This window comes from Carassius carassius, chromosome 2 (assembly GCF_963082965.1).
Source record: "Carassius carassius chromosome 2, fCarCar2.1, whole genome shotgun sequence".
In the NCBI taxonomy this organism is placed as follows: domain Eukaryota; kingdom Metazoa; phylum Chordata; class Actinopteri; order Cypriniformes; family Cyprinidae; genus Carassius; species Carassius carassius.
In genome coordinates, this window is record NC_081756.1 from 37,664,423 (window position 1) to 37,691,758 (window position 27,336).

General features: G+C 38.3%; 1 protein-coding gene across 3 annotated transcripts in view; it reads right to left on the reverse strand.

Moving 5' to 3' along the window:
* trmt44 (tRNA methyltransferase 44 homolog) overlaps positions 1–27,336 on the reverse strand; it is a 163,665-nt gene that overhangs the window by 109,454 nt on the left and 26,875 nt on the right. For 2 of the 3 annotated variants that reach the window (XM_059515601.1, XM_059515592.1), the window contains exons 3-6: positions 20,523–20,742; positions 7,485–7,553; positions 4,689–4,796; positions 669–740 (exon numbers count right to left, since the gene is read on the reverse strand). In XM_059515601.1, coding sequence (XP_059371584.1) covers positions 669–740; positions 4,689–4,796; positions 7,485–7,553; positions 20,523–20,742 — 469 coding nt within the window. Of the gene's footprint in view, positions 1–668; positions 741–4,688; positions 4,797–7,484; positions 7,554–20,522; positions 20,798–27,336 lie in introns of all 3 variants that reach the window. The other variant, XM_059515610.1, reaches the window with a different exon arrangement.

Consider the following 27,336-nt stretch of genomic DNA (forward strand, 5'->3'; position numbering starts at 1 on the left):
CCATACAAGGCAGAAATATTTATAAACGATGCAAAAAACCGCTTGAGAAGTCAGAAGTCAGCTTATTTTCTATCACAATCGTGTAATTATTTATTAACTTATATTATCTGTCATAAGTCTCGTCTCGAGAGTTTAGCTCCACGTAGCCTATCATAAAAATTTGTTTTGTGTTCACGCTAGTTCCAGTGATTTATTTCTTAGTTTTCTGATAACTTCTCTTTGTCGCTGAAATGATGGGGTTTCGTGACGTTGTTCTGAGAGGCGTGTAAAGGGCGGGTTTTAGTGACGCGCAGCGGTGCTTCAGGCCCTGAATGTGGAAACTCTGCACTATTCTGGCCTCGGTGCTACTGGCCCGAGGCCATTAGCCCTGCCAGGCCTGTTTTAAGCCCTGGCTCACACTGGCCCGACAGTGGAAATGCGGCTTAGCCCCTTCGGGCTTGAGCCCTAATAATCCTTAGAAAATTAATAGGGCTCTGTGCCCCAGGCTCGAGCCCTAATTAAAGCTGCAAGCAGTGATGAACGGGCCCTCGCTTGGGATTTAGGAATCAATATTGGTTCATCAAAAAAAAAAATTATAAAAATTAATAATAATACCATCTACCTACTTGTACACATTAAAAAATACACCGGAAACTAAAAGAGAAAAAAAAGCATCAATTGCATCTTACCTCTAGATGAGTACCAGGCCCATACATGTCCCAAATCTTTCTTTTGCGAATGTCCATGCCCTTTCCAGGATGCTGAAACCCAGGATTAAATGCCTACTTAGGCCTTAGTCAGTTTAATCAAAATAGAACAGAGTGTATTACTGTGCCAGTATATAAATCCCTTAAAACCCTGAGGGAAGCTGTCAGATTTCTAATCTCTTGTGTAATTAAATGTTACAGAACAGTGATAGGTTCTCATTGTAATTAATTTACACAGACTTGGCTGTATTTTAACCAGGGCTTGAAAACGGAAAAAAAAAAATATGTTCACTCAGAGCAGAATCAATATTTTAACGTTTCTGTTCCTGCATTCCTCTGATATTATTACCGTTCCAAAACCGGTTTGGGTGGAAGAAATAATAACATTATTAACACCGGTTAATAACATTATTTTTTAAAAACTATATTATTTGCCTATAATTTGGCTAATAATATAATAATAATAATAATAATAATAATAATAATAATAATAATAATAATAATAATAAAAGTACAGCGGTTTTTTTTTCTTCGAAAAAAAAAAGAGATCTAACGTTAGCCAATAACCAGCTGCGCTTAGTCACAGCCAATACAGCATCATCTTTTCAAGATTTTAGATTTTTTTTTAGGGAGAGAGAGCAAGACAGAAAACTATTAAGAATTATCAAAATCCATTAGATAAATCAATAACAATATCTGAAATATTAGAACATATTAAAAATCTTAAATTAAAGAAAGCATGTGGACAAGATCACATTAATAATGAAATGCTTAAACTCAGCAGTCCCAGCATGATTCAAACAATAGGCAAATTATTTAATCTGGTGTTCTGGTCCGGACACTTCCCTGAGATCTGGTCTGAGGGACTCATCACCCCCATATTTAAGAGCGGCGATCGATTAGACCCCAATAACTACCGCGGGATAAGTGTGGGCAGTGTGTTGGGAAAACTGTTCTGCAGTATCATACACACACGCATCGTCTCACACATCTCAGCACACAACATCTTAAATAAAGCACAGATTGGCTTTTTACCAAAACATCACACATCCGACCACATCTACTCTCTCCACACTCTAATCAACAAGAACATCAACCACAAACAAAGGAAAATATTTGCATGTTTTGTAGACTTTAAAAAAGCATTTGATTCAATTTGGCATGATGGTCTACTGTACAAAATCCTACAAATTGGAATTGGCGGAAAAACGTTTGACATTATTAAATCTCTGTACACCAACAGCAAAAGTGCGGTGAAGATGGGTAACCGCAGAACCGCGTTCTTCCAGCAGGGCCGTGGAGTGAGGCAGGGCTGCAGTCTGAGCCCAACTCTATTCAACATCTACATCAATGACCTGGCGTTAGCGCTGGAGAGCTCTACTGCGCCCGGCCTCACTCTACAGGGGTCAGAGGTCAGATGTCTGCTGTATGCGGATGACCTGGTCCTGCTGTCCCGCACACCTGAGGGCCTTCAGCAGAGCCTCACGCTTCTGGAACAATACTGTCACGACTGGGCCCTGACCATGGTGTTCCAGAAGAAAGCCAGATCTCAGGGACACAAACACCAGTTCCTGCATAAAGGCCAGGTCCTGCAGCACAGCTCTAGCTACAGCTATCTGGGCATCGACATCAGCGCTTCGGGACGCTTCGGTCTGGCTGTGAAAACACTCGGTGAAAAGGCTCGGAGGGCTTTCTATGCTATAAAGTCACGATGTGGACACTTAAAATTACCCATTAAAACCTGGATAAAATTATATAATTCAATAATAAAACCAATTCTTTTATATGGATGTGAAATTTGGGGACCAGTACTAAATTTTAAAAATTGGGATAAAACATCAGTAGAAAAATTACAATTGGAAATTGGCAAAAATATTCTCGGGGTTCACAGAAACACGTCCACTGCGGCCTGCAGGGCTGAGCTGGGCCTGTACCCGCTGAACATGGAGATCCAGAAGAGATGTGTTCAGTTCTGACATCACCTCTATCAGTCTGACCCAGAGTCAGTGCAATATAAAGCCCTCCTCGCCAATGAAAGCTCAGCAGAACCTCATCCTCTGAACTCACTCGCTCTTCAACTCGTCCATCAGAACATACTCCCCATCAACCCCAAACCTTTTATTAACGATATCCACAAACATCTAAAAGTCACTCATGATGAAGCACTAAAAGCACATTTTGCCCTCCAGAATAAACTGCAATGTTACTCGGCCCTCAATAGAACCACTAAATTGGCCAGTTATCTATTTATTAAACATTTTAAAGAAAGACAAATCCTCTCCAAATACAGATTTAGTGACCATGATCGAGAGATAGAGAGAGGAAGACATAGACAAACATGGACAGAGAGAGAGCAGAGGATCTGTAGACACTGTGACCTACAGCACATCGAGGATGAGGAACACTTTCTGCTCTTCTGCTCTAAATACACCAGTATAAGAGAAACCTTTCTGCCCAGATTTGAAATCTTAATTCCATCATTCTCTAACTGAGCGACACTGAGAAAATGTTCTTCTTACTGGGAGAAGATGATAGTACAGCTGCACTAGCGGCTAAATATGTGTTAGCTATTCACAACGCCAGAGTCAGCTAATTCTCTAGAGAGACCGACTGTATTTATTCATTTATTAGGATAAATTGTGTTTATTTATGACATGATCTGTACATATATGTTTTGTTTGTTTGTTTTATTATTTATATATAATATGTTGATGCTTTGGCAACATTGTGTTTCACAGTCATGCTAATAAAGCTCATTTGAATTGAAATTGAATTGACAGCGCTCGTGTTGTTTGAAGTGCTCTCTCTCTCTCGCGCGCGCGCTCTCTCTCTCTCTCTCTCTCTCTCTCTCTCTCTTTCGCGCGCTCGCTCTCTCTCTCTCTCTCTCTCTCGCGCGCTCTCTCTCTCTCTCTCGCGCGCGCTCTCGCTCACTCTCTCTCAGCCCTACTTTAAAGACATCAAAGTATTTTTAAGATATTTAAAAATGTTTGCTGCATTGTTAAAAAAACAACAACACTTGCATAAGATTGGGTTTTGAGAGTGAAAAAAAAAACTTAAGTCGAGCCTTACGTCGCATTTCAGTATGAAGCTGACTGTATATCAGCAGTGAGGCGCAGTCACGCTGAACACAACATTTTGTACAACGGAGCAATGTAACTGTTTGTTTTTTAACTATTTTATTTTGATAATGAACAGGCTTCAGTATAGCAAAATGATGTTGTGTACATGCATAAGGCATCGGCACGATGGTCATATCAAAGCTGGTTGGTTATACAGAAGCAATACATTATTCAAAGCTGTCAAGCTTTTGCAAAATAAAAACTACTCTCTGCTGTTTCGCTTTCCTTTCCGAAAACTTTGGAACGTGTCACAATGAACCGTAATTTAGCAAATTTTTTCTTTCGTTTCGTTAATCTGTCAATATGACTTAAAAATATTTAGTGTATATGCCTATATTCATTTTTATGTAAGCCTATAGTTTTTCTGCTTTCTCCATTCTCAGAAGCGGTGCAGGTGCGTGTGATCTGTTGAATTCATCTCACAATATCCTCAGATAAACTCTAAGGCCGGTGCATTGCCATGGCGACTTGCCTATGATGAGTTCACAGCCAAGCGGACATTTCACTCGTTGGCTTCAGCTCACATTTGCATTGGACGTACTACTGGAATTTGTGATTGGTTGACAGCAAATTTCAAATATTAAATGGAACGATAAAATAAATGTTATTAACTGGTTAATGGCCATTTCAAATTTTCGATTCTGTTCGGAACTATAAAATTTAATTTTGTTTCTGTTTCTGGTTCTGATCCTGTTAAAATTTCTTTGTTTCTGGTTTTTGTTTTTGTTCCTTGAACCGGTTCAGAGCCCTGGTTTTAACACTAGATGAATATTAACAAATTAGCTTTACAGGGGGAGCTGCATGGATGATATACTGTATAGACATGAAACTTGGTACACAGTGTAGTAATTCAACACTGCAGCAAATGTATTAGTTAACCTACCCCTTCGTTGTTTAATATGTGAACCAGGAGGCCATTTCCACAGCCAAGATCCACAAAGGACTGTTTGGTTGTTGTTCCCTTTTCAGTACGCTCTTCACCCCATAAGACCTGCACAGGTGACAAAATAAAAAGTCAATAAAACTTCAACAGTAAGAGTCAATATGATGTTTATGAGTCAGTTTGTTTAACATGCACAATATATACACATTTCCACAGCTTTCTACACACCCTATTTCAAAAAAGTTAGGACACTGTACAAATTGTGAGTAAAAAGGAATTGAATTTTTTATTTTATTTGACCTTTATTTAACCAGGAAAATCTCTCTGAGATTAAAATCTCTTTCACAGGAGAGTCCTGGCCAAGAATGGACAGCAGTTACAGTCACAACTTACAAATTGAACACTTACAAACAATTACAAATCAATGAGTCTTCTTCGAGTGACCGAATAATAGATTTAAAATGTTCCATAGGCAACAGAGTTTGTAATTTCAATTTCGTTTGGAGTAAATTCCATTCAAATGGAGCTGCGTACATAAAAGCCCTTTTTCCCAGTTCAGTTCTCACAAATGGGACAGAGAGAGTAAAACAATTATCAGACCGGAGGGAATATTTCCCAACACTTTTCTTTTGAATTAGACAACCTAGATATGAAGGCAACAACCCCAGAATAGTTTTATTAATGATTAAGTAATAATGAATTTTCCTTCTAATAGACAAAGATGGCCAGGATACTCTATTATACAATATACAATGATGAGTTAAAGGTTTACTATCTGATATAAATCTTAAAGCGCTGTGATAAAAAGCATCCAAAGAAGAAAGAAGTTGAGAAGAAGCAAATTGATAAACCACATCACCATAATCGAGTACAGGCAAGAAAGTAGCAGAAACTAACCTCTTTCTTACATGAAATGAAAAACAGAACTTATTTCTAAAATAAAACCCAAGCTGTATTTTTAATTGTTTCATTAAATTAGATATATGAGACCCAAAAGATAATTTATCATCGATAGTGATAAGATATTTATTACACATTCCAGAAAAGTTGGGACAGGTAGCAATAAGAGGCCAGAAAAGTTAAATGTACATATAAGGAACAGCTGAAGGACCAATTTGCAACTTATTAGGTCAACTGGCAACACGATTGGGTATAAAAAGAGCCTCTCAGAGTGGCAGTGTCTCTCAGAAGTCAAAATGGGCAGAGGATCACCAATTCCCCCAATGCTGCGGTGAAAAATAGTGAAGCAATATCAGAAAGGAGTTTCTCAGAGAAAAGTTGCAAAGAGTTTGAAGTTATCATCATCTACAGTGCATAATAGGGCTGGGCAATATGGAGAAAAAAAATATATCGCGATATATTTTGCTATATCTCGATATACGATATATATCTATCTTTACAGGAAAAATAACCCCCCAAACACTTCTACAAAAACAAATAAAAATATGCAAAATATTACGTTTAGGGCCCTATGAAATGTTTTATTTTATCTTTACCATGTTTTATTGTTACCTAATTCTGTGTTTTAGCATGTGTAATTATTTAAATGCATAAAAACAACTTAATTTGTAAAAAAAAAAAAAAAACATTCATTTAATTTATCTTTTAATTATTGAAAATTAAGCAAACTTTATTTTTGGGTAAGCAAAGGGGATTTACTATTAAAAATAAAACATGGAAGAAATGTTGTGTGATTATTCCTTAAGAAATTATGTTCATTTAATTTTAATAGTAGTAGTAGGCTATGTACATTCTGCTGAACAATAGTAATAGATTTCTGGCAAATACTTGTCTTTAAACTAAACCAGACTTTTATTTTGACGGGTTACCGTACCTTTACAGTTCTGGGTAAGTGATACTACAGTCTATGATGTGATATATGACGCTAGTTTTACTCAAATCAAACGGTCAGATGCTCATGAAGTGACTCTCAGGGCAGTTCTGGAGATGTTCCTCATGTGTTCACGTCTTTATTTAGTGAGAGGAAAGACGCTGAAATCACCGGAGCGTCACGCGTTTATATATGTGTTTAATGAATGAAGACCCCCTTCTGCGCCATTCATTAACACAGATATGCAGGATTCATATTTAAATAGACTTTTCTGGCTTAATATTTACAGATATTAGTCCATATCGTGATTGGATTTTACCTATTTTTGATTAATTCATTCAAAATGAAAAATTCTATGACATTCCACGTTAAACTGTAAACTCCATTTTTATGACTGGATTCCGCGATTCCGTCCATGTTTTCTGCAAAGAAGACCTAAGACAGTTGAGCAACTAGAAGCCTGTATTAGACAAGAATGGGACAACATTCCTATTCCTAAACTTGAGCAACTTGTCTCTTCAGTCCCCAGATGTTTGCAGACTGTTATAAAAAGAAGAGGGGATGCCACACAGTGGTAAACATGACCTTGTCCCAACTTAATCAACTTATTTTATTTTATTTTACTTTGGATGGGTTAAATGCAGAGCACGATTTCGGAGTATGGGTCACCATACTTGGCTGAATGTCACGCCACTTTCACTTTTCTGAATAAAATATTGAAATTTGTAACTTCCACATCATTGCATTCTGTTTTTATTCACAATTTGTACAGTGTCCCAACTTCTTTTGGAATCGGGTTTGTATATGGTCTTTCATACATGAACTGTCAGTTATTAAATATTCTTAAAGATATTTACAGAACATTGAGGGTGAATCTTTGATTAAGATAATAATAATAATAATAATAATAATAATAATAATAATAATAATATGCATTAAACAATCAGTAGTTCAGTAGTACCCACCAACAGATATGTAGCAATTGCAACATCTTCAAAGACAAACTTCTCTGGATCAGTAACTTCAGGCCAGACCTTAAAAAAAAATGAAATCCTTTAAATCCAAGCAAACAACAAACACATTTTAAGGATAGTATACGAGACTAAAACCCTGGGACCATCACAACATACAAATGATCTGTAGTCCTCCATTACATACAAGGCTTACCACAGACGTTGGAACCCTTTTCCCCAGCCAGCTGTTTTTTTCGTTGTTTTTGTATATATATATTCAGTTCAAAACTGAGTCCCAGAAGTCTGCGTAAGAAGCATAACACGTACAGACTCCATGTAGGCCTATGATTCGCTCTTTTGTTGTACTGTTTTCTTTCAGGATCAAAAAACAACAACAAATGAAAGCGTTTATCTGTATTTCCGACTAATGAGAACTATGCATATACATTCATAAATCAGTTAATTTAGTATTTTATTATGAGATATTTTATTCTAATGTGATCAGTGACTCAAGCACTGATGGACCAAATAGCGCGCATTTCGACATCTGCAGTAAAAACTTGAAATATAAATTCTCAGAAAATGCATTTAATACAAATATATTGAAACGTCTGTTTATATACTCCATTAATAAAGGAGTCCAGACATTGGAAAAATATCCGTCCACATGCGTTTTATATTTAATATGAAGAAAATAGACATGCATGTATGCGTGACACAATAAATCTTTAACTTTTAGGTAGCAAAATATTTTTTTGTAATTCTGTCAATTACACTAAGGTTATTACATTGTCTGCTATATATTTGCTTCTTATTTATTAAATACGGGCAATTGATTGATAAAACATTGATCAAAATTAAGAAACATTTTATACAAAACTAATATCTTTTAAATAGAGTTTGCTATAAAACAAAACTTAATGAAGTCGTCAAAATCATTTTTTACCAAAAACAGCGCTGCTGCTAGGAGGGCGCCAGCGCATCTGCCTTTCAGCACCTATGCCTCGTTGTTGTTGTTGTTGTGTATGTCGTTGATAGCCCTGAAGACACCTAGCAATGAAATACCTTTAGTGGTAGTATACCTTTAGTTAAGGTATACCTTAAGAGTCTTCGTAGCGCGCTAGGAGACAATGTTATCCGGAAACGCAGCCCAGGTATGATGCGTTTCATGTGTAATGGAGATTCCAAAGCGCTCTTCTTTTGTCAGAACCATGGAGAGCGATCGCAGATAGGTCTGTCCTATGCACCGAAACTTTTAACATTGCAACAAAATATTTGAAGAGCATCAAGCTATTAAAATCTGTATTATGTATATGCACAGATAATATAACAGGCTATATTAGTCAATATATTTTTTTTAGGTTAAGCAGTGATTGGATAAAGTTTTTTTTTATTTAACATTTTTAATTGAAGGCCCACCCACAATTGGTCTGGCCCATCCAAAACTGGAATCTTGGCGCCGTGCCTGGGCCACACTGAGCTGTGCGTAACGCCCACAGATGTGAAGTGAACAAGACAGAGGCTGTCCTGTACTGTATGAAATGGTTAACTCTGTGGCGATGCATGTGCAAAACAGATTTAACTAATCATAAAGTCAATCAGGATACATAACACAGCCTACTTATAGGCCTACACTAACACCCTCCCAAGAATCCCCCCCCACACACACAATATAGTTCCCACGTCCCTGAGGCTTATGCACATAATACAAACTAAATTTTTGTATTTTATAAACTTAATAAACAGTGAAAATCAATAATGATTGAAACGAATGAATCTGACTTGCACTCACAGACTTTCATTCTTAGACAGTTGCACTTCTGCTAGCGACATTACTTGCAGTCTTATATTTATTTTTATTCTATTTATTGATGACTTTGTTTGAATCTTTCAACATTTTACAATGGTAGCCATGTGGTGAAGACAAAAAAAAGAAACTAAATTACAAGTCACTTGCAATCAACACTTGCAGTCTCCGCTACCTGTCACGTTGCAATCGACACAAACCCTGCATGTTGCCAATGGAGACAAGAAGCTGTGGTAGTGATTAAATGATTAAAACTAAAATTAATACTAAAATGTACAGGGTCCTGCAAGAAAAATACAAGACCTGCAAAACCAACCCCAGCAGTATATGAATGCAATGCACAATCCCCTTTCTCCTACCCCTCCATTTCGCGCTTTCAGTTGACGGGTAGGGGTGTCTCGATTCTCTTTTTGTTTGAGGGGTAGGGGAAGGGTCAGACAGCCCTTCAAACAAAAGATTTTTCGGGAGCATGCTTCAAACGAAGGGGTATGAATTATCTCTGCAACATGGCTGCCTGAGCGAACAAAAAGACACAAATGTAAGCATTTTTGTCATTAATAAAGATTTTTACAAAAAGTAATCATTTGTTTTATGTTACATTCAATCGTGAATTCATATAAATGGTCAGGTTATAATATAATATAATATAATATATAACGCTAATATTTGCTAACGTCATCATTATAGACAGCATGATAGTACCACAATATTTTCTTTCTTGATCAGTGTGATAAACACCATAGACATTGAGGGGGCTAGTCCACCCAATAATTAGAAATAGCTAAACCCTTTTCTCAAATATTGCCAATTTGAGAGAAAGAGATGGAAGTTGCATGTATGCATTTTTCTTTTTAGAGTGCGTTTACTTAAAAACAGCAATTTCATCATCTCACTGCTGGAAAATCTAAAGTAGCGATTCAGTATTTAAACTGTAATTAATAAAAGACGTGGATTTCTCATGGATGTGTGAGCTGCGCGATTTCCGATATATATATATATATATGTGTGTGTGTGTGTGTGTGTGTGTGTGTGTGTGTGTGTGTGTGTCAGTAAGCAGCACATTAATACAGAACGGAAATTAAAGGCTCTAATGCACACCAGCATGTGTGTTTATCGTAGAAGCTAGACGACTTAGGATGATGTGTGACGACATAGAAGTATTGTCCCAATTCATAGGGGAATATTTTTACCCCTACCCCTTGACACTCAAGGGATAAGGGAAAGGGGTAGGCGGAGGGCTAGGGGAAGGGGTATAAAATATAATTGGGATTTGGCCTTAATATGGTGTAATGTATTAAAGGTCTCGTTCTTCGTGATCCCATGTTTTAAACTTTAGTTAGTGTGTAATGTTGTTGTTAGAGTATAAATAATATCTGTAAAATTCTATAGCTCAAAGTTCAATGCCAAGCAAGATATTTTATTTAACAATTTGCCTACATCGAACGACCAGTTTGGACTACATCCCTCTACTTCCTGCAGTAATGACGTCACTAAAACCATTTGTTGACTAACCTCGGCCTACAGGAATACACAAAAAAGGGGGCGTGGTCTTTTGCTCGCATGGAGGAGGAAGAGTTGCGTTTAAAGAGTGTGTTTGTTGCCATGTCATCGAAACGCTGTTATTTTCATCTCGGAGTCCAATCACCTTTGTTTGGGCTTCCCAGGGACGCTGTACTTAAAGATCAATGGTTACAATTTATGTTCAACTCGGTTCCCGAAAATTATAATCCACATGTAAAACTATGTGCAGCACACTTTGCTGAGGACACCTTCCTCAATCGCAATCAGTTTAATGCCAGATTCGCACAAAGATTATTCTTGAAAGATGGAGCAGTTGCCTCTTTATCTGGAGAAGACGTTGTTTATGGACTACAACTGATAAGTGTATTTTATTATTTAAGTTGGTGCCTTTAACAGTTTCTGTAACTTATTACACAACGGGCAACGCTGTTTAGCTTTGTTGACTAGATGGTAGGGCTGTGCAAAAAATCTAATGCGATTTTCATGCGCATCTCGTCAGTAAAGGCATTCTATGATTAGAAGTACATCTCCAGCATGTGCGTTCAGATCAGGATTGCCAGGTTTTCAAAACAAATCCTGCCCACTTGCTTCTCAAACTTGTCCAAAACTAGCCCAACCACATTTCCAGGAGGGCAGCGAGCGCTCAGCTGGTGTCGAATCACAACACAGGAACCGCTGGCACAATCAGAACTCATTACGTATTTCTGAAGGAGGAACTTTATAGAACAAGGAAGACATCAGGCCATTTTTATGACAGTGAAAACAGCAGTATACTGTACAGATAAGTGAATTGTGTGAAAAATACTGTTTTTTTTTTACACACGAAACATTAATACATTATATTGCACACTGTAAACACAATCAAAGCTTCAAAAAAACACAAAAAACTTGACCTTTAAGATACATTAAGGTCAATTAAAAGTTCAATTAAAAATAAAACATAAAATTTGATATATAGTTAATGTACTAAATGGCAAGCAGATGGCTATGAACACAATACGCACATTTTCACTTGTCCTCCCATACAGCAAAACACTTAATGTGGCATACAAACGGACTAAGATGACAAAGACAATTCAGTAGGCCTAGCCTATATGTCTTACTGACTCAAAGTATATACAGACCAGCAAATATGAACGTGCATTATGAAATGTGTAGTGGACAGCACATTCCAGGGCCCAGTTTATGACGGGGCCCCTCTCTGACCACAATAGAGGACAAAGGTTTGCTACATTTTGATTGAATCTTGGTGGACTAACATAAGCAAACTGTCCAATGCCATCTGATAAAGATGCCAGGACAACAGCCAGACACCTCTTAGAGAGCAAGACGACCACCTTTAGTACAAAGCCCGGGAAGGACAGGACTTCCTATTGGTGAAAATGCAATTTCTGCCCTTCACCCACCAACAGACTGATTCCTCAGGTTTTGGCCTGTGACCGTCATAAAAATTCCTTAGGACATTTGGACACAGCAGCAATAGGTGAAACATAGAGGGATCACAGAGTTCCATCTAAATCCGTTCATAACTATGTTCTCAAACCTTAAACTTGCACAAACTACAAGACACACATCTTATACTTATTCAGAGAAATAAGTATTCTCAGTGACAGTGACGTGTAGTGCAGAGTCTTACACAAACTCAGCTGTTAATGGACAAATGAATGCATACATGACAGTTCAATCTTTTCCCATCATGTTTAGACAATGTATTAGTAATATTGACAAAGGTATTATGGTTTTGGTTTGGTAAGTGAGAAATACACTGGTAAACCTTTAATGACACTTTTCTGAATGTGTGTTTGGATTATACAAATAAATTCTACAAGAGGAAAGAAGGTTGAGCCGTACTGTGGTACTTTTTGGAAAAGCGTTAGCTCTCGTTAGCTTGTCATTAGCGTTTTCATTCGAACCTATCGCTGTTTTCTTTTCTCCTCTCCCTCGCTCCAGTTTTTCACAAGTTCATCAAACAACCGCAGCAAGAATATTTCATCAAGCAGGGTGAGTAATGGCTTCTCCCGTCATTGTTACTTGCACCTCTTGCCACATGTACAGTTTATCTATCTCTGTCGCTGATGAGGGATTCACATGTGATAAATGCAGGGAAATAGTTAGGCTGACAGAGAAGATTTCAGAATTAGAGACACGCATCCAAACTTTAATTGAGGACAGTAAGAATGTTAGGGCTCTAGATACGGCTTTGGATGTGTCTAGCTCAGGGATTCCTGTACATTGTTCGGTTCCGGAAACAGAGCCCCAGCAGCAGGGCAACTGGGTGACGGTGAGGCAGCGTAGTCGTGGGTCAAAACACCGCTCTTCTGTTCCGATCAAAACATTAAACAGGTTCTCCCCACTCAGCGATGCACCCACTGAGAAACCTGATGAAAGTGCTCTAGTTATTGGTGATTCTATTGTACGGAACGTGAATATAGAGACACCAGCCACCATAGTCAAATGTTTACCGGGAGCCAGAGCGCCTGACATCTTGGCAAATTTAAAAGTGCTGGCTAATGCTAAACGTAAATACAGTAAGATTGTTATTCATGCCGGCGCTAATGATGTTCGACTTCGCCAGTCGGAGATCACTAAAAATAACATTAAAGAGGTGTGTGAACTTGCAAGCACGATGTCAAACACTGTAATATGCTCTGGTCCCCTGGTGATGAGATGCATAGCAGATTGTCATCACTCAATGGCTGGATGTCTAAGTGGTGCCCACAGAATAACATAGGTTTCATAGACAATTGGACGAGCTTTTGGGGCAGACCTGACCTGTTTAAAAGAGATGGTCTTCATCCCTCCTGGGGTGGCGCCACTCTTCTCTCTAGAAATATGGCAAATAGTCTTAGTGTTTATACTTGACTAACTGGGGCCCAGGTCAGGAAGCAGACAGACTGGCTAAACCGACCGTCTGCTAGCTGCCTCCCGTCACAGAGGTCAGTTAATTCTCAGCACATAGAGACTTTTTCACCTAGATATCACACTATAGAGACTGTGTCTGTTCCCCGAACTAGAAAAAACAAAAAAACGTCCAAACCAAGTTAAGATTAACAATTTAATTGAGGTTCAACAAATAAAAAACAGAAGCAATATGGATAAACAAATGATAAAGCTTGGCTTATTGAATATCAGATCGCTTTCCACCCCCCAAGATTACTGTTATAAACATGAGCCACGTCTAAAAGGCAAAGGTGGAGGTGTTGCTTCAATTTATAACAACGTTTTCAGGATTTCTCAGAGGGCAGGCTACAAGTATAACTCGTTTGAAGTAATGGTGCTTCATATAACATTATCCAGAGAAACAAATGTTAATGATAAATCCCCTGTTATGTTTGTACTGGCTACTGTATACAGGCCACCAGGGCACCATACAGACTTTATTAAAGAGTTTGGTGATTTTACATCCGAGTTAGTTCTGGCTGCAGATAAAGTTTTAATAGTTGGTGATTTTAATATCCATGTTGATAATGAAAACGATGCATTGGGATCAGCATTTATAGACATTCTGAACTCTATTGGTGTTAGACAACACGTTTCAGGACCTACTCATTGTCGAAATCATACTCTAGATTTAATACTTTCACATGGAATTGATGTTGATGGTGTTGAAATTATTCAGCCAAGTGATGATATCTCAGATCATTATTTAGTTCTTTGCAAAATTCATATAGCCAAAATTGTAAATTCAACTTCTTGTTACAAGTATGGAAGAACCATCACTTCTAACACAAAAGACTGCTTTTTAAGTTATCTTCCTGATGTATCAAAATTCCTTAGCATATCCAAAACCTCAGAACAACTTGATGATGTAACAGAAACTATGGACTCTCTCTTTTCTAGCACTTTAAATAAAGTTGCTCCTTTACGCTTAAGGAAGGTTAAGGAAAACAGTTTGACACCATGGTATAATGAGCATACTCGCACCCTAAAGAGAGCAGCCCGAAAAATGGAGCGCAGCTGGAGGAAAACAAAACTAGAGGTATTTCGTATTGCTTGGTGGGAAAGTAACATATCCTACAGAAAAGCATTAAAAACTGCTAGATCCGATTACTTTTCTTCTCTTTTAGAAGAAAACAAACATAACCCCAGGTATTTATTCAATACAGTGGCTAAATTAACGAAAAATAAAGCCTCAACAAGTGTTGACATTTCCCAACACCACAGCAGTAATGACTTTATGAACTACTTTACTTCTAAAATCGATACTATTAGAGATAAAATTGCAACCATTCAGCCGTCAGCTACAGTATCACATCAGACAGTGCACTATAGACCCCCTGAGGAACAGTTCCACTCATTCTCTACCATAGGAGAGGAAGAATTGTATAAACTTGTTAAATCATCTAAACCAACAACATGTATGTTAGACCCTATACCATCTAAGCTCCTAAAAGAGGTGCTTCCAGAAGTCATAGATCCTCTTCTGACTATTATTAATTCCTCATTGTCATTAGGATATGTCCCCAAAACCTTCAAACTGGCTGTTATTAAGCCTCTCATCAAAAAACCACAACTTGACCCCAAAGAACTAGTTAATTATAGACCAATCTCGAATCTCCCTTTTCTGTCCAAGATACTAGAAAAGGTGGTATCCACACAATTATATTCCTTCTTAGAGAAAAATGGTATATGTGAGGATTTCCAGTCAGGATTTAGACCGTATCATAGTACTGAGACTGCTCTCCTTAGAGTTACAAATGATCTGCTCTTATCATCTGATCGTGGGTGTATCTCTCTATTAGTTTTATTGGATCTTAGTGCTGCGTTTGACACAATTGACCACAACATTCTTTTGCATAGACTTGAACACTTTGTTGGCATCAGTGGAAGTGCATTAGCATGGTTTAAATCGTACTTATATGACCGCCATCAGTTCGTAGCAGTGAATGAAGATGTATCCTATCGATCACAAGTGCAGTATGGAGTACCTCTAGGCTCAGTACTAGGGCCGCTACTCTTCACGCTTTATATGTTACCCTTGGGAGATATCATCAGGAAACATGGTGTTAGCTCTCACTGTTATGCTGAGGATACTCAGCTCTATATTTCTTCGCAGCCCGGTGAAACACACCAATTTGAAAAACTAATGGATTGCATAGTCGATATAAAAAACTGGATGACGAGTAATTTCTTACTGCTAAATTCTGAAAAAAAAGAGGTGTTAAATATAGGACCTAAAAACTCTGCTTGTAATAACCTAGAACACTGTCTAAGACTTGATGGTTGCTCTGTCAATTCTTCGTCGTCAGTTAGGAACCTAGGTGTGCTATTTGATCGCAATCTTTCCTTAGAAAGCCACGTTTCTAGCATTTGTAAAACTGCATTTTTCCATCTCAAAAATATATCTAAATTATGGCCTATGCTCTCAATGTCAAATGCAGAAATGTTAATCCATGCATTTATGACCTCAAGGTTAGATTATTGTAATGCTTTATTGGGTGGTTGTTCTGCACGCTTCGTAAAAAAACTACAGCTAGTCCAAAATGCAGGAGCAAGAGTTCTTACTAGAACCAGGAAGTATGACCATATTAGCCCGGTCCTGTCAACACTGCACTGGCTCCCTATCAAGCATCGCATAGATTTTAAAATATTGCTTATTACTTATAAAGCCCTGAATGGTTTAGCACCTCAGTATTTGAATGAGCTCCTTTTACATTATAATCCTCTACGTCCGCTACGTTCTCAAAACTCAGGCAATTTGATAATACCTAGAATATCAAAATCAGCTGCGGGCGGCAGATCCTTTTCCTATTTGGCGCCCAAACTCTGGAATAACCTACCTAACATTGTTCGGGAGGCAGACACACTCTTGCAGTTTAAATCTAGATTAAAGTCCCATCTCTTTAACCTGGGATACACATAACATACTAATATGCTTTTATTATCCAAATCCGTTAACGGATTTTTAGGCTGCATTAATTAGGTAAACCGGAACCGGAAACACTTCCCATAACACCCTATGTACTTGCTACATCATTAGAAGAATGGCATCTACGCTAATATTTGTCTGTTTCTCTCTTGTTCCGAGGTCACCGTAGCCACCAGATCCAGTCTGTATCCAGATCAGAGGGTCACTGCAGTCACCCGGATCCAGTACGTATCCAGACCAGATGCTGGATCAGCACCTAGAAAGGACCTCTACATCCCTGAAAGACAGTGGAGACCAGGACAACTAGAGCCCCAGATACAGATCCCCTGTAAAGACCTTGTCTCAGAGGAGCACCAGGACAAGACCACAGGAAACAGATGATTCTTCTGCACAATCTGACTTTGCTGCAGCCTGGAATTGAACTACTGGTTTCGTCTGGTCAGAGGAGAACTGGCCCCCCAACTGAGCCTGGTTTCTCCCAAGGTTTTTTTCTCCATTCTGTCACCGATGGAGTTTCGGTTCCTTGCCGCTGTCGCCTCTGGCTTGCTTAGTTGGGGACACTTCATCTACAGTGATATCGTTGACTTGATTGCAAATAAATGCACAGACACTATTTAACTGAACAGAGATGACATAACTGAATCCAATGATGAACTGCCTTTAACTATAATTTTTGCATTATTGACACTGTTTTCCTAATGAATGTTGTTCAGTTGCTTTGACGCAATGTATTTTGTTTAAAGCGCTATATAAATAAAGGTGACTTTGACTTTGACTGTGTCCCCCCACTCTGATGGAAACTGCCAATCACAGCCTGGAAATGGAGACGCACCAGATTGCAATCTCCTCCTCATCGAAAAGAGATAAATGTACCTTGCCAAAAGACACTCCTTGTACGGAGTCTGAGTCCTGAGAGGGAAGAGGCAATAACAGCTACACCGGTTCTGAGTCAGAGTCCTATCAGGGAGAGACACCAACAGAACAAGTTCTGAGTCTCTGACACATCCAGGAGTCACTAACAGATCAACAAATGTTCTGTGTCTCCGGCTTCTGAAGGTAAGACTGCAACAGATCAACTTCCGTTCTGAGTCTGAGTCCTGTCAAGGAAAGGACTGCTACAGATCACCAACATTCTGAACCTCAGGTCCGTGAGGGAAGAGGCAATAACAGATCTCTTGTGAGATTTCAGAACACTGCAGTTTAGTGATATCCGGTTCGCGAACGAATCACTCGATGGAACCGGATCTTCTTGAACCAGTTCACCACATCGAACTGAATCGTTTGAAACTGTTTGCATCTCCAATAAGCATTAATCCACAAATGACTTAAGCTGTTAACTTTTTTTAACGTGGCTGACAATCCCTCCCGGATATAAACCAATATCCCGGAGTAATTCATGTACTCAAACAGTACACTGACTGAACTCCTGTGAAGACAGAACTGAAGATGAACACCGAGCCAAGCCAGATAACGAACGAAAGATTGACTCGTCTCGATTCAAGAACCGGTTGCATCGGTTTTTTTGGATCACCAGAAACCGTTGAAGAAAACGGTTCACCGGTTCTTTTGCGCTCGACTTAATGACATCATTTGTGATGATTGCCCTTGATTCAAGCCTTCGGTTTACCTGGGCTCATAACATTAGCACAGAATCAGTTCAGAATCAATCACCAAAAAAAAAAAACAGTTTGGTTCAGACACTCTGTGTGTCATTCTGCTTCACGCTGAATCAGACAACACAGGCGCAGTATCATCATCTCCTCGGTTCTCGAATCGGACGCGTCTGACAGAAACTGTTCTTGACTCAAGAACGAGTCAATCTTTTGTTCGTTATCTGGCTCGGCGTTCATCTTCAGTTCTCTCTTTACAGCAGTTCAGTCAGTGTACTGTTTGAGTAAATGAATTACTCCGGGATGTTGGTTTGTTTTAACTCAGAGGGAGTGTCAGCCACATTAAAAAAAAGTTAACAGCTTAATAGATTAATGCTTATTGGAGACGCGAACGGTTTTAAACTATTCAGTTCGATTTGGTGAACTGGTTCAAGAAGATCCGGTTACATCGAATGATTCGTTCGCAAACCCGATATCACTAAACTGCAAGAGAAGACAATGCTGAATTAAGTTGTAGTTTTTGCTATTTTTGGACCAAAATGTATTTTCGATGCTTCAAAATATTCTAACTGACCCTCTGAGGTCACATGGCCTACTTTGATGATGTTTTTCTTACCTTTCTGGACATGGACAGTATACCGTGCACACAGTTTCAATGGTGGGACTGAGAGCTCTCGGACTAAATCTAAAATATCTTAAACTGTGTTCCGAAGATGAATGGAGTGCGTTATTAATGACATAATTTTGATTATTGGGTGAACTAACCCTTTAAGTGACACGTGATCCAAATATCATAGCGTCACGCGAGTACCCATCACTACACTATTTCGCCTCCCTAGGTTGGTGAAAGCGAATATCAGTACAATTGCATTCGGTAATTTTAAAAGAATCAACTCAACAGGCAAGCAGACGAGCCCAGAACCCAGAGCTCACCTGTTTTGAGGTATTGGAGGAAAATACTACAAATTCATTATCAATAAACTATGTATATATAATTTTATATTTTAATAGTATCTTAATAAATTAAGCCATGTTAAGTGTTTGTTTATCTACAGGTGGAAAACGCTTAGCAAGTAATTACGGGTGTTCCGATCAGGATTTTTGAGGCCGATCGCCTATCACAGAAAGCAGTATCTGCCGATCCAATCAATTCCCGTGTCAACTGCAGCGTGCAGCTCACTTATATTGCAGGCGCAATGTGATTTGAAGCCATTTGCTTTTTGAGAGAGAACGAGCGGAGATTCGCTCATGCCGTTTGTGAAATGATGTCTCACAGAAACTTGTTTAAAATTACATTATCAGTTATTTAATGAAGAAATATGAATTTTAACTCACCTAAAGCATTATAATTATTTCACCGGTGCTGGACAGAGACTGCAACACTGCCGCTGCATGCGGGCCAAACCTCCTACGGCATCAGCTTAACATCGTTTTTATGAGATCAGACTTTTTAAGAGAGGTTGTGATTGGTAGCCGATCAATCGGAGCACCCCTACAAGAGATTTTGCGGATGTGTATATTCTGATGTTCTGGCCACGGATTTGCAGATCTCGTCTTTTTCTTGCAAAGCCCTGTACGTTATTGTACTAATTTCATTTTAATTGTTTAATCACCACAAAAGCTTCTTGTCTTCATTAGTAACACGCACGATTTGTGTCCACTGCAAGTGACATGGCAGGTAGCGGAGAGTGCAAGTGGCGATTGCAAGTGACACTGTAATTTGGTTTCTTTTTTCTTGACTTCATCATCTGCTACTGTTACTGTAAAACGTTAAGAGATTCAAACAAAAAGTAAAAAATAAAGACTGCAAGTGACGTTGCTAGCGGAAGCGCAAGTGTATTAGAGTGCAAGTCTGTAGCCAGACCCTCTTGGTTTTTTGATAGCACCACATAGAGTTCAGTTCACATTTCAAACAAGTGGCTTATTTACAGTTACAGTTTTGATATTAGAAAGTATTTCAACAATCTTCTTACAAAATTATACACATCACAGGTAAGAATCATGCAGAGGTCAAAAGATGACTGATGAGTCTTCCAGATGATTGATTTTGATATACCCTTTACTAACTTTGTTCAAAAGTTCTGTGTAATAATTTATTAGTCAAGACAGAAAACTAATGAAGACAGACTGGGAACTCCATGCAAAAATAAATTTGACCTGCCCACCGGGAAAAGTCGTGGCTTTCCCTAAGGCACAGTCGAGATTAAATGAACAAAAAAATAAATAAATAAATCTGTCCTCACCTTTACTAATGCTTTGTATTTTTCTTTCAGCTGGTGGTAGAGGATACCATATTTCTCCACAGGTATGAGCGAAAGGGTACTCTTAAACTCACTGGTCTTGCTCTCCAGAGCCCAGCGTGATAGTTTAGGCAAGAGTTTAGTACAGAGCCAGGAGAGTTTAGGGTAAACTACTCCATCACTCCACCAGTGCTCAGGTGTCAGAGCGTGAAGAGAAAACATCCTGTAAATATGACCCGGCAAAATAAGTCACTGACATTTCCACATTCCTGAACAATCTACAATAAAAGTATAAACACAATTCCATTATAAATTATAATTAAGCATTTTAATTATTCACATTGTCATACACAATCAAGAGAATGCTTTCACATTGAGCAAATGTAGCAAAACTATTAAATTTTTTCCAAATATTTTAGTAAACTTAAAATCTTTGCGTGGTAGGGGGAGCTGCCATGGAGACCTGCCACTAGACCAGTTACCACTAGAGGCAGTTGCCACTCAACCAGTCACTGCAAAAATAGATAAATATAACTAGACTGTCTGGTTGCTAATGTGCATCAATCTGAGTGTAAACAGAGAGACATGTTGTGGCAGGCATGACGCTTCGGTGCTGCGTGCTCCATTTTGGTTTAAAGGGAGGAATAAAATATAAAGGTAAGGTGGCAAATAGCTAAATAAATGTAAAACTGTATGGTCTGTTTGCTTACATGCAACAATCGGAGCATCAATAGTGAGAGATGTTGTGGCAGATTTGACACTAAGTTGTGACGTTATGTGCTCTCCATTATGGATTCATGGGAGGAATAAAACAAGGTAAATGTAGAATTGCAAGGTACACTGTATGTTTGCCTACATTCATCAAATGGAGTCTAAACACATAGAGATGTTGTGGGCGGTGAAAATCATTTAGTTAATGGTGAATAATGTCCTATTGTGCATACCATTTAGCTCCCACTGGAAACAGTGGATATAGTCAGTGTATTTAGGGTAAAAATTATGCAATTATTTATTATGTAAGGTACTAAAGAATAGACAGAAACCAGGGCCTATACAATGAAGCCGATTTAGCTGGCTAGCCAGGGGCCCGTTTTTCGTACGTGGGTCATTACATCCATGATGAAATGTCACATCCAAGATGATATCATGCTAATCAGGATCTGTTTAATTCAGTTCTTCGAACGTACCTGCTGTTGATGATTAGTATGGCTTGATTGAGTTATCAGAGATAATTGTGCATTCATGGGTTGGTTTAAAAGGGGTTATGTATCGATACTCGAAACCATGATCAGCAACGCAGCGACTGGCTGACGGCTAGACAGCAACGTAATGACATCATATAATTAAAAAAAGACACCTGATAAAAAACTTGACAAATATCTGGACTTTTATAAGGAAACAGCCTAGCGAACATAACTATATATATGTTATTTGTAAAGGCTTTACATTTTCATTTCAATGTAGTAATTAGCAGTTCATTTAATTTTACATTTGAACAGATTTGTTACGTGACAGCATTAATACAATTTTCTTAAGGGTCAAGACCATGTTATCTGCATCTCCTGTGCTCCATCAAGCAACTCCCATAATAGCTGTAATCACTCAAATTAATGCACAACTCTACATTATCTTTATAGCATGTAAGGCTAATACAATTATGAAGTAATTATTTTGACATATATATTTCAGTGTCTATAGTATTAAAGACTACACAAAATTATTATATTATCAATAAATTATTTTTATTATTTTTATTATTGTCCCTAGATCAGTAGGATACTCTTGTATTAGCAGGTTTAATCTTACGGACCTGTTGCTATGACATCTGGGATGAGCTTCGAAGAACCAACTGATCCAAGATCAAGCCAAATCGTCAAAAATCTAATCCAGCTAACGGAGTTAGCGACGTATGAAGAACTGGACACAGTAAATTTCAAGTCAAGTCAACATTATTTTTATAGTGCTTTAAACAATATTGATTGTGCCAAAGCAGCTTTACAGTGTCAGAAAAGAGACCATGTATATAAAAAAAATAACTATTACAAAATGTTCTTACTATTTTCATTCATGGCTCCATACATGTCGACTTCCTTGCCGCCTGGTTTTTTAACCCTAAAGTGTACAGAGCGGGCCGTCGCCATCTTGGCAGCGCGTCACCGCGTGACTCTTCCGGACAACCAAAATGGGCAAAAAGGTGGGAGCTACTTGCTGAAGCCATGCCCACCTAGCCCAATGGCAGTGTGAGCAGCGGCAATCCACCGGTCACTCAAGTGACCACGCCTTTTATTATGCAGAATTTTAAGTCTAAATATAATTTAAACGGATGGGTTATAAAAAAAAAAATCACCCCCCTCACAGCTGTCATGAAGGGCAAAATTTTTTTGTACCAGGCTGTAAACATGTTTTTTTCTGCAGTAAAGTTGGGCATTTTAACATGGAGTCTATGGGACTGACTCCCTTTTGCAGCCAGCCTCAAGCGGCGAGTCGATGAATTGCAGTTTTAGTCACTTCCTTATTGGCCTCATGAGAGAGAGCGGGAGGTCAGCGCTCGGTTGAAACCAGCAAGTCCCACAATGATAGCAGGGTCCTGCTGGCAGCTATAAGTGGGCTTTCACATCAGTTAAGTAAGTTCTCTGCCGATTTCTCCCAGGAGTTTAGATCTTTCAACGAATGATTTCAGTCTTTGGAAGAAAGGCTAACTCATAGCGACTTTTCTTTTTTACAAGTTTTTTTTTTATTATACAGACAAAATAAAAAACAAACAGTCATAAAAGAGAAAACATTGTCTGCACTTTTTCCTTTTTACACATTTCAACGTAGCCACCGCCCACTCCCCACCCTAAGAACCCCCCCAGGAGGATTAGAAAATATCAACAGTCTTTGTATACAATTATACTAAAGATGCACATAGTAAAAAAAAAAAAAAAAAAAAAAAAAAAAAAAAAAAGGAGAGAGAAAGAAATAAACATACATACAGATATGCATCCAAAACAGTGCACACATATACTGGATCAAAAATCAGTTCAATGTTTACATACTCATGATTTATAAAATCAGTCAGAATCTAGAGAAGACATAGCTTCATAAAGATTTAGAATAGGGTTCCAAATTTTATAAAATGTATCAATTGAGCCCTGAGTAGAATATTTCAATTTTTCAAGTGAAAGGAATGACATCAGATCCTTTAGCCAAGAGGTATTTGAGGGAGGGGCTGGACACTTCCAATGCAACAAGATGCACCTTCTAGCTATCAGAGAGGCAAAGGCAATAACCTCTGCTTTCTGCCTTGTGATAGAAGACAAGTGAGAAACGCCGAAGATGGCAACTATGGGAAATGGAGACAAAGAAACATCCAGAGCCCTAGACATGAAGTAAAAAAAGAAGCCCAAAATGAGGCCAATTTTGGGCAGCTAAAGAACGTATGAGTGTGATCAGCGGGAGAGAAGGAGCATCTGGTACAGGAGTCTTCTGTTTGTGGGAACAATTTATGAAGTCTAGCTTTGGTCAAATGAATTCGATGAAAGACTTTTAGCTGAATGAGACTTAGTCGAGCACATACAGTGGTAGAGTTAACTCTAGCAAGAGCCTCAGACCATAGCTCTTGCGATAACTGGATTTGCAATTCATTCTCCCAAGTTATCTTCAAGCAGTTAAGAGAAGATGTACTAGATGAGAGTAACATAGCATGAATAGAGGATATACGACTACCACCTGTAGAAGTTGACAATTTCTCAAGCAGAGATTTTTCTGCTAATAGAGGGAAACTGGGGAAGTTGGTTTTGACAAAATTACGGAGTTGAAAATACCTGAACAAACCTGTAGGGTGCAAGTTAAATTTGGAAGTAAGATCTGAAAAACAAACTATGCCCTTATCGCGCCATCTTTTAAAGGTGTGAACAATACCTGGGTGCAAAAACAAATGATTATTGAAAATAGGACTTGAGATGGATAGTGATGAAAATGTTGTAATGAAAATGTTGTCGAAATTGTTTCCAAATTTTTAATGTCGATAACACAATAGGATTTTTAGTATAACTAGAGATGCAGAGACAAAAGGAGCAAAAACCAGTGCAGGGAGGGAAGAAGAAAGGCAAGAAGTAGCTTCTAGAGTGCACCAGTTGACCTCCGGCGCATTACACCATAAGAAAATCTTAGAAATATTAGCGGACCAGTAATAAAAAATAAAATTAGGCAGGGCTAAACCTCCATCACATTTGTTTCGTGGAAAGGATAGATCTATTAACCTTAGGATTCTTACCTGCCCAAATGAATGAAGAGAGAATTTTTTCTAAGCATTTAAAAAAAAGATTTAGGTAGAAAAAGAGGGAGAGACTGAAAGAGAAATAAAAGTCGTGGCAAAACATTCATTTTAATGGTCTCCACTCTTCCTACTAGAGAAAGGGGCAGGCTACCCCTATGAATCCCAGATATAGACGGAGATGTTTTTAAGGTGATAGAAAGAGGCTCAATGGCTAAGGCAAAGAGCAGAGGAGAGAGAGAGGGCAACCCTGCCGTCTCCCGCGGAAGAGGGGAAAGAATGATGAACTATCAGCATTAGTTTTAACACTTGCAGAGGGAGAAGTGTATAAGAGGCCAGGGTTTCCCATACATTCATTAATTTGTGGCGGCCCGCCACAATATCAACGCTGACCGCCACGGATTGATTCAGATTTTTAAACTATTTAATATGGGTACAATTGTATTTTATTGTAGAGCTGCGTGCTGCTTGCTCCCTCCCTCTCACAAACTGACAACGTAGGCATGCACGACTAGCCCCTCCTCTTTGAACACGATCTGAATCAAAACATGAGCATGCGTTAGTTAGAGGACGGATTGTTCCCGGTGCTTAATGCTTATTCCCCCAGCGAAGATTCCAGAATCAATCCGGAGTTGAATGGTTAGTAATGAACACTGTTGCTCAACATAACTCTGAGAAGTTAGTCTATGTTAAGTGCTGTCGCGTTTCCATTACAGATTCGCGCAAAACTTGTGTTTTTTTTCTAAATATCGATAAACAACTATTGCGAAATGACGCTGTTTCCATTAACCGATGTTATGCGACTAAAACATCATTTTTTTCCTCTCGCGATCAGTCATTCCAAAAATCATGGCAACAGATGTTGGTAGGTTTATATATATATCACAGCCACCAGACTAGACATTATATTATTATCATCTCCAGGTTCAGGTTGGTGTGTGTTGGTTTTTGTCCACCTCAATCTCCAGGTTTGTGTGTGTGTGTGTGTGTGTGTGTGTCAGAGTCTGTGTGTGTCCACCTCCAGGTCCAGTTTGGTGTGTGTGTGAGCCTGTGTGTGTCTGAGTCTGTGAGTGTATGTATCGGTGTATGTATATGTATGTATGTATGTATGTATGTATGTATGTGTGTGTGTGTATATATATATATATATATATACACACATATATATATATATGTATGTATATGTGTATATATATATATATATACATATATATATATACATATATATACATATATATATATACACATATATATATATATACACATATACATACATATATACATATACATATATATACATATACATATATATATATATATATATATATATATATATATATATATGCGTGTGTGTGTATGTGTATAGTATAATATATTTAACTTAACAACTCCCCCCCCCCCTCCCCTTCCCCGGTCCCCGGTCCCGAAACACCACACCACCGCAAATAGAATCTAATTCTTTGGGAAACACTGGAGGCGAATCCATGAAATAATATTATTTCCGAAGCCAAATTTTTTTAATGCAGTGAACAAATAATTCCATTCGACACGATCAAATGCTTTTTCAGCATCAAGGGAAATGATCATTTCAGACTTAGTAGAAAGAGATGGACTAAAAAGAATGTTTAGCAAACGCCGGATATTAGATGACATCTGACGTCCCCTAATAAACTCCGCCTGATCCTCAGATATAATATCAGGAAGACACAGATCTATGCGCTTTGGCAGCACCTTTGCTAGAATTTTTACGTCGGCATTCAATAAACTGATAGGTCTATAGCTACTGCATAAAGTTGGGTCTTTATTTTTTTTTTAATAGAAGGGAGATAGATGCTTGATTCAATGAGGCAGGGAGAAAACCGTACTCAAACGACTCCTCGTATATATCAAACAATAAGGGGGCTAACTGCACTGAAAATTTCTTATAAAAATCTAAGGGGAAGCCATCAGGCCCTGGTGCCTTGTTACACTGCATAAGACCAATGCAAGTGGTGATTTCATCTAATCGAAGAGGTTCATCCAATGTCTCCTGTATTAATGTATTAATAGCAGGTATATTTGAATTATGTAAAAAAGACTCCATAAAGGAAACATCAGAAGGAGGTTGAGAAGTATAGAGACTGGAATAAAAGGAGACAAGAGTTATTTTTTTGAGGATCAGTAACAAGCTTATTAGAATGGTTATCATAAATCTGTGTAATAAAGCGGGATGCGGACTGATGTTTAAGCTGGGAAAAAAAAGACGGCCTGCTCTTTCCCCACGTTCATAATAAGTGGCTTTAGTTCTTTTAAGTAAATATTCTGCTTTATTTGTTGAAAGCAAATCAAATTCAGTTAGCAACTTCAAACGTTTCAACTAAGATCGAGTTTGGGATCGCTGGAATACTGGCTTTCCACCTCTAGGATTGAACGGATAAGCTCTTGCTGACAAGATTTTCTAACCTTAGCTAAGTGAGCACTAAAAGAAATTATTCTGCCACGAATAAACGCTTTGAATGTCTCCCATAAAAGACAAGCAGAGACTGATACAGTTTTGTTAGTCTCAATGAAAAAGTCAAT